The 8,976-nt window shown below is 44.4% G+C and overlaps 1 protein-coding gene across 2 annotated transcripts in view; it reads left to right on the top strand.

Moving 5' to 3' along the window:
- Positions 1-1,397: 1,397 nt before the first annotated feature.
- LOC309963946 (protein farnesyltransferase subunit beta) overlaps positions 1,398-8,976 on the top strand; it is a gene marked incomplete at both ends in the record, with an annotated part of 83,778 nt that continues 76,199 nt past the window's right edge. For both annotated transcript variants that reach the window (XM_082842495.1, XM_082842494.1), the window contains one exon: positions 1,398-1,541. In XM_082842495.1, coding sequence (XP_082698621.1) covers positions 1,398-1,541 — 144 coding nt within the window. The remainder of the gene's footprint in view (positions 1,542-8,976) is intronic.

Below are 8,976 nucleotides of genomic sequence, written 5' to 3'. Positions count from 1 at the left end.
CCTGAAAGAGGTCCTCTTCTATTGCTTGTCCAAAGGTAGCAGGGTTTTCCTAAAATCACTACTTGAACATTTAATGGAGGCATATATGATGATTAACCCCACTCAATAGGAATTTCTTTTATTCAGAACACCTTCAGATTAAACATCAGAATGAATACAAACACACATGAGTGTATTTATGGCATGTTCTGTCAAGCTTGCAGGCCCTTCCCTCATGAGGCGCTTCCCCATGTTGTTCACACGGATGTCTCCTTGTCATCCTTCAGGTCTCGGCTTACATGTCACTTACTCAGAGAGGCTTGGCCAGACCACCCAATCTAATTAGTCCCCTCCTCGTTTACTTTCTCTCATAGACCCTGTTATTTTTCTTCATACAATTCATCACTAGTGTTCACAGATTTTTTAGTGTTCGTTCACTTAATTCTATCAATTCCATTAGGCTGTAAGGTTCTCAAGGGCGGGGGGGACGTTGTTTGTTTTGTTCACTTTTGTATTCTTGAGGGCTAGCACGGGTGCCTGACATGTAGTAGGTGCTCCATAAAAAAAATTGCTGAATAAATGAGTGAATACTTTCTTGGTTGTTTCACTTACACTTGTCCCTTGTACTGAGTTTTAGTTCCTGCTACTGCACTGTAACCCCCAAATTGATAGGAGAGAATTGCAGTGCCACTTCCTTCCATCACTGACTACTGAGGTGGCAATTCCTTTGTGGAGAAGCTGCTGGCTTCTCTTGGGCGGTTGTTATGTACCCAAAGGTGTGCAATAATTCTGTTCATAATAGTATGACTGAGGCAATCAGGAGAGCTGTCAGAAATGCCTTTTTAAAAGTTACCCACGGGCTTCCTTGGTGGTGCAGTGGTTGACAGTCCGCCTGCCGATGCAGGGTACATGGGTTCGCGCCCCGGTCCGGGAAGATCCCACATGCCGCAGAGCGGCTAGGCCCGTGAGCCATGGCCGCTGAGCCTGCGCGCCCGGAGCCTGTGCTCCGCAACGGGAGAGGCCACAACAGTGAGAGGCCTGCGTACCAAAAAAAAAAAAAAAAAAAAAAGTTACCCTCATTGGGTTCTTGGGCACCCGTAACTGTGAACTACTGACATAAGTAGGTGAGAATGAGCAGAATGTTGAAAAGGTGTGTGTGTGGGAAATGAAATTAAGATGTACACATGCTTCCTTGCGCGCCAGGAAACTGAGCCTCTTGCAGCAGCTCCTCTGCCCAATGGGGGGCGGCAGCATTCCAGCAACTCACTCCCTGAGGTTGTGTAGGCGACAGGAGCGATTCGCGTTCAAAATCTTTTGACTCTACCCGCTGTCCGTAGCGCCTTAGCCCGCTAGAGTTTCAAGGCGCGTTGTTCTTTGACGAAGCTGAGTCCTATACACCGCCTGCTGCTTTCCAGAGCATGGCTTCTCCGAGTTCCTTCACCTACTGTTGCCCTCCATCTTCCTCCCCTGTCTGGTCAGAGCCGCTGTACAGTCTGAGGCCCGAGCACGCGCGGGAGCGGTTGCAGGACGACTCGGTAGAAACAGTCACGTCCACGGAACAGGTGAGCTGGCTTGACTGGGCGAGGCGCCCGCGCGGGGGCTTCTGGGAGCGGGAGTCTGGTCCTCAGGGCCGCCGGGGTGCGGAACCCACCCGGGAACTACAGCTCCCACAGTGCTCCGCGGCGCCCCCCCCCCCACCTCTGGGACGCTCCCGGCGCCCAGGCTTGGGCTGGAGAGTGGAATGCTTGTGGGGCCGGTTGGGGAGGGGTCGTTGTCAAGGTTGGAGGGAGAGGACGGTACCTGGGCCCCCTCTGCCTTAGGGAGCGGAGAGAATCTTGTTCTGTTCCTGGAGGACTGAAGCAGCCCGGGTGGGTCGGACAGCCCACTCCATTTTGCCAGACATCGGGAGGTTCTCGTATGGATAATGCACTTTCCCCACCCTGCTTATAGTTTTGGGACATAGAGGGGAAAAGAAGTGGCCAGACTGCGGTCATGCCATTCCATGATATTTAATTTATGACCCACAGTGCCAGGTTTGACGCCTGCCTCGTGGGGGGACATTTTAGTAGCCATTCAATCATTTGAGCACCAGCGGTGTGTTGGTCACAATGTCGAACAATGGAAATGCAAAGAAATAAAACAGCCCCTGATCAGGAGCATGGTTGGGGAAGACAGAGAGGAAAACAGCACAGTTTGGGAAGTGCTGTAATAAGAGTGTGAATTTTGTACTACTTGCCATTCACTGAGGCCTCGAAGTAGATGGGACCTATCACTTTGAAACGTGTTTGCGGAATGAGTAGTGAATTATAGTTTTGTTTTTCTTCTCGTTCCTCAATTGGAATTGGTCCCAAGTTAGTTGCTGTGGAAATGGTTACCCATCTGTCACTAGGAGAAGTGATCAGAATGATTTTTTTTAGCACTAACAAGTAAGCATCAGGCTGCTTACTAAAATAAGATCTCTTAGTAAGATCAATCCCTAGGCTTAATCTTGGAGGGACCTGCTTTGATTTTCATGCCTGAGGTTGGAAGCCTCAGTTTTGGCAAAAATTAGTAATGATAATTATTATATTGTACATTTATGACTAAAATAACAAAAGCAAGGGCTTGAATACACACGTATACACATAGTAGCAGAGGGAATATTTTAACTGGAGACTTAAGTTTCATGGGTTTTAGGGTAGAAAGGAAACTTACCTTTTGAATCTAGCTTCCCAGGTTAGTTAGCCCACCAGTGTGTCCTTCTACAGAAATCTTCTGCAAAAAATTGCGAAGAAATCTCCCATCAATGAAAAAGCTACTACAGGATCTTTGCAGTATTCCTAAGTGATGGATTGTTGAGTGGATTCAGGTCAAGCCTTTTTCTTTTTATCTGACCTAAGACTATGGGGTCACCTTTTGCGTAGTTAACTGAATTGACCCAGCAGATGAGGCTATGGATAGATAAAATGTTAGTGGAGAAAAGGGAATCAGAATTTGGTCTAATTTGCGGACCAGAACAGAGACTTCCATGGTTAGAGGGGTAAGTCAAAAACAGGAGCATCCCCAGGAGCTGTACTGATCTGCTCTTTCTCTTTTGCTTACACTATTTTTGCAGTCACATGCCCTGCTTAGTTCCTATGAGGGAAAAAGCAGCACTTATGTTCTAAGTGCTTAGATATAATGAGCGATGCAGAAATGGATGCAACAAGGTACTGGCCTGCAAAAGGGTTGGCCAAGGTCTGGGCCAGGTGTGGCAACTAGGTTCTGATATGGAGCACTGGTACTGTAGGATGTCTTTCAGATCTAGGCCCAACTGTGTGGTGGATAGCAAAGCATCTTATACTTCTTTTCCGTGTCATTATTCCAGCTCACGTTTTAAAAGTCTAGGATAAACTGTTCCAGATCATAGGAAGATAACATGGTATCTCATTCTCATGGCTTCCTCAATGTTTTAATAATCATTATAGTGTCCATTTATTGGGTTCCATACCCAATAAATGCTCTCCATACATTGTGTCATTCAATCCTTACACATTTTACAGATGAGAAGACTGAGTCTTATAGAAGGACTAGGTTGGTAGGTTAATGATGATATAGTCATAAGAAGAAACAACCTTGCTAGGAGTTGTTTACAGAAGACACTGCTGTTATTCCTTTGGTTCTGACTGAAGATTCCACTTATTCTTAGGGATTTACTGACAACACTCAATTTTGTGCCATTGCCAATAAAAAATGCTTGTCACCTACTTCCTGTCTGATTATCAGGAGCCTATTTATTTGCTTAACAATGATTTGATAGTAGGAGTGAAACCTCTGAACAGTGGAAAGAGTCCTTAGCTATGGGTTCTTCTGTTGCATTCATTCATTTTCATTCATGCAACAAATACGTGAGTGCCTTCTTTGTGCCAGGCACTGTTCTAGACACTGGGTATAAGGGAGTGAACAAAAGAGGCCAAGTGGACGCCTTTATGAAACTTTTGTTCTAGGCCAGAGAGGCAGTCAATTAAAAAGGAGAAAAAAAAATCTATCCATCCAATGTTAGAGAGAAGTGCTGTGGAGAAAAATAAAGCAAGATAAGGGAGATAGATGTGCCAGGCATGGGTGGGTTAGGAGCAAGGGAGGTTTTTATATAAGGTGGTAAAGGAAACCTCTGCTGATGTAATGTTTTAGCTGAGAGCTGAAGTAGGTGAGGGGACAAGCCATGTGTGTATCTGGGGGAAAAGCATTCTGGGCAGAGAAGGCAGCAAGTACAAAGGACCTGAGGCAGGGTGTGCCTGGTGCGTGGAGAGCTACTGAGTAGAGAGGTTAGCAGACAGAACAGGAGATAAGGTTGGATCTCGTACTTTCAGATACACTGATTGAGATGGGAAGCCATCCGGCTGAATAGCTTCCATTTACCTCCCCAGATTCACTCTACCCTTTTCTACCCTGCTCTGTAGATGTGCCCCAGGAGGTGGACCTGCACTGACAGGCAACCTTGCTTTCTGCCTTCTGTATGCATTTGGCCATGGGGAGTATTGATAGGGGATGAGAGTGAGGGAGAGGGATGAGATTGGCGTATATATTCCCTTCCCGCAGGATTGTGTGGGCTGGAGTGTCTCTAGACTTAAGGTCACATCTCCAATTAGGTGCCTTCTCTGTGGAGCTCTCTGTCTCCCTCTCTACCCCTTCTCTTCACATTTCAGGTCTAGAAGGGGATGAAGTACCCTTGTGTTGCTAGCCCCTGTGTTATGATATGAACTCTCCTCAAATCACCCACTTTGAATGTGCCATCTGTTTCCTACCAGGAGTCAGACTGATCTATGATTGAAGGGTTTTGACACAATCTGTTGAGCATTTCAGCAGGCTCATTTAGGTCGCTGTTGAGAGTAGATTGTGAGGAGGCCAGCGTGGGTGCAGGGAAACCAGTTAGTGGCTGTTGCAGTCTGCAGGTGACACGTGATGGCAGCTTCGCTCAGGGCTGTGGTAGTAGAGGTAATGAGCAGTGGTGAGATTCTGGGTATCTTTTGAAGGTCTCTGTTGTGACAGGCTGTTTTATTTCTTGACAAGCTGATGAATTTGATGCTCGGAGAACCTTTTATGACTCCAGAAAGCAAGATGTGGTTCTATTATTAGCGATTGTCTTCCTTTTTTGTGCCACCTGCAGTCACCCCATTGCAAATGCTCTGTGATTCAGGCCGGTAGGGTAATACCGGTACAATCTCAGAGGTAGCAGGTTTGCCAGTAACAGTTGTTACTGAAGGTACTACTTTTGTTTTCCCTTTAGACTGCCCTTGAACAGGGGCAGAAACATTCTCCATTTGAAATGGCATGATGTCATTAGACGACATTCAGTCAAGTGCCAGTCAACTCTGAGGGGAATCTAGAAGAATTATTTGTCTCAGTCAAAATTCTTTTCTCTTAGAGGGGAAAAAAAAAAAGAAGAATATGCCGGAAGCAATCACAGAATGACTCAGCAGAGCATGTAATGAAGTGCTAAATTATGACTGCATTGCATGAGGATTTCAGGGAGTGGAAGCCGATCTGCTGTGGGGTGAGGCGGTCAGGACAACTTCATGGAGGATGTGGGACTCGGGTTAGGCTGCAAAGGATGGAGTTGGGGCGGCAGCCATGCCAGTGGGAGGAGCCGTTACGAGGGAAAGACCAGGTTGGCTGTGGTAGGGAATTAGGTCAGCTGGATGGGTGGGGCTGCCCTGATGACGAGGGAGTGCTGGTGGCGGGTGGGGACAGGATGGAGAGCCAGGCTAAAGAGCTGGCTGCAAGTGACGGGCATTGCACCACTGCAGATCCTGAAGGAGGGAACATGAGGGATCCAGGAATGAATCCCGAGCTCCTGCTGTTGACTTGTTTCAAGTTCTAGTATCTGAAAGATTATTAAACGGAGGTGGAGCAAGTCCCTAAATATAGTCACACTAACTAGATGTTATGCTTCTGATAGATGGGGCCAGAGCTCTGCTTGTTAAGCGGCCAGTAGGCCAGCTATGTGAATCAATTTTATCTTATTGAAATTCAGCATATACCATGTTGCCCAACTATTAGGAAGTGCAAATATCAAAATTTCCCCATTTTCCCTATTAAAAAGTCCCCTGAAGTGTTTTTTGGTCAACTCGAGAATACACATCCTATTAGGTATGTAGGGAAACGAACCAAAGGCTTGTTTACACGATTTGCATTTTAAATTCAGGTACCTGTGCCTATTTAAAACCACATACTTTATAAAATCACACTAATTTAGAAATACTGTTCTTTCTCCTCCTCATAAATTCATAAAACATTTGTCTTCAAACTCTTCACAGCCATCTTTGACCTTTGTGGTTTTATCATCACGGGAGCTATACTCTGGATCAGTGAATATGATTTTGCAGACCACACTTTCAGTTTTTTGAGATCCATCCCTTTTAAATATGGGGAAGATATTGAATATTTTATCACAAATTACAATTCTAATTCTTTTACAGTGTGTCCAGTTGGTGCATATCTTTGATCATCGCAACTTAAAACACTTTATTAACTTTTTTTTTTTTTTTTGCGGTACGCGGGCCTCTCACTGCTGTGGCCTCTCCCATTACAGAGCACAGGCTCGGGACGGGCAGGCTCAGCGGCCATGGCTCACGGGCCCAGCCGCTCCGCGGCACGTGGGATCTTCCCGGACCGAGGCATGAACCCGTGTCCCCCGCACCGGCAGGCAGACTCTCAACCACTGCGCCACCAGGGAAGCCCACCTTATTAACTTTTAAAGTGATCTTTAAAAGGGTTTACAGTGGCAGTTTGCACGTGCAAGTGTGAGTTCATATCCCCAGGAATTTAATCTGTGTTTAATTTGTCTCCTTTCATTGATACCATCAGCTGACTTCTGTAGGCAGCCAACACCAGACCTTGACTGAGGTTGTTTCAGGATGATGTGTCAATGCCAACTCGTACTTTGTATTCAAAATAAGGAATTGAAAGAACTCCCCATAGCAAGAGTTACTTTGTAAGGATTTCTTATAAGGTGACTTGTTTTTTCTGAGGGATAATTTTTTTTTAGGAAGAAGCCTTTTCTTATAGTTAATCTATTAATGATTCTTTTACCACATCTTCAGCATTAGCATGAGTCTCAGGCAGCACATCTGCTTTCTGGAAGGTCCTCCTCTGGGAGAGAGGGGGAGATGTAGGGAGAGGGGAAGGTCTATGGTACGAAAGTTGGTGCATCACGAGATTTGCTTTAGATAGAAGCTGTGAAAGAGAAAATTCTAAATGCATTTGTTGTTTTTTACCACTCAGCTATGAATGGATATTATTCTGTGCTTCCGATTGGATTTCTAGAAGAATTCCAGGAGCTATGTTTTAAACAGAGCTGTCAAGAATGCAGGCAGATGGTTAGATCTGCATCTATGTTGCCATGGCACCTAAGTCTTGGGGACGTGGGTGCAGTCACTTCATCTCTGACCCCTAGATTCTCACATAATCCCTCCATTGTTGAAAACCACAAAGTAATATACATACTAGTTTATGGCATGTACACAGACTATACACATACACAAATATATATTTATTAGTTTATATTATATAAAGATACATGTGCATATACATCCACATAAATATATAGTAGGGGAGGAAAAAACCTTTTCCTCTACCCGGCTGAGGTTCTCTAGCTGGGGCCCTGTAAATTAGACTGACCAAAGACAGATCAACAAGAGAAAAATAAACAGAAATTTATTAACATGTGCATTGTTGAGTACACATGGGAGCACCTATCGATGAGTCACCCAAAGGGGTAGTTAGAACTTGAGTTTATATGCCATTTTAGGCTAAAACAAAGAAAAGGGTTTGGGGCTTCTGGGTTGGGGAGACAACTTATGTTTCCCCTAAGTCCAGGAAAAGTATGGTAAACAAGAGTTGTTTAGTAAGGTTTGTTATTCAGATTCAAGTCCGTGCCTTCTCCATAGATAAGAGTTGTTTGGAGTCCTCCACTTCCTAGTGTGGAGAGGGAGACATCTTTACAAAAGGAAACGTAATGCCCTGTTTTTAGAGCTTTTCCTCCACCTCCTGGTTATCAATGGCCTTTAGCTCAAAATAATCCATATGCCAACGAGGCATATTTTGGGATGGCGTATTCTAGGACTCCTCAATATGTATAATCTTACTTCGGCAAACGCAAAACCATTCTGTACGTAGCAACACCTAGCCTGTGCCCCATCAGAAGCAGGGGTAAACTTCTGACAAACTAATAGACTTACCTCTGAACTCTTGTGTTCCCCTTTCGCCATATCCTAAGTGATCAAGTGCTTCATGACTGGAAAAGTGAGAGATGTACTGTTAGGACTAAGTTATGTTATAAAGAGGCTTGGGAGGGCAAGCAAGGGTTTTCTAGGTATGTCTCTACTGGAGAGTTAGAATTGCTGGGTTGTAGGGTCTGTGCCTTTTCAGTGTTATTACCTGCTGCCATGTTGCCCTCCATAGTGACTCTAGTAATTTAAGCACTAGTTAGTGGTGTACTGGAGATCTATTTTGTCCACATCCTCTCTAAGACTTGATATTGTTGGTGGTCAGCGGTCTTAATTTGGGAAAAATAGTATCTTTTACATATGTTCCAAATACCTTCCCCTAGGCTCTTGTTTGCCTTTAACCTTGCTTATATTTATGTTCTTCTTTGTCTTTTTCCTTATAGTTTGGGCTTTTTGAAGAAATCTTTATCCCAAGAATATAAAGATATTCTCCTATATTGCTGTTTTAATGACTTGACTCAAGTCTTTCATGTTCAAATTTAATCAACCTGGAATTTATTTATTATTTTTAGGATGAGAGATAGGAAGTAATTTTTACACTAGCAACACTTACTGTTCATGTTTTTCCCTTTGATATTGGATTTTCCCATCTCTGCCTTAAACCAAGTTTTCATATATGCATGGGCTTTTAGGAATTCTTTAATGAAAAATGCTGTTAGAGGAGGATTGTTGAATATTATAGCGCAGTGATGATAAGCACCTGTCCTTTGAATGAGGCAGGTTACTGCTCATAACATAGCCTGTGGATCTG

Source organism: Leucopleurus acutus (genome assembly GCF_964270905.1).
Source record: "Leucopleurus acutus genome assembly, chromosome: 1".
NCBI lineage: Eukaryota > Metazoa > Chordata > Mammalia > Artiodactyla > Delphinidae > Leucopleurus > Leucopleurus acutus.
The sequence above is the reverse complement of the archived record's forward strand: the minus strand, read 5'-3'. Positions and strand labels throughout refer to the sequence as shown.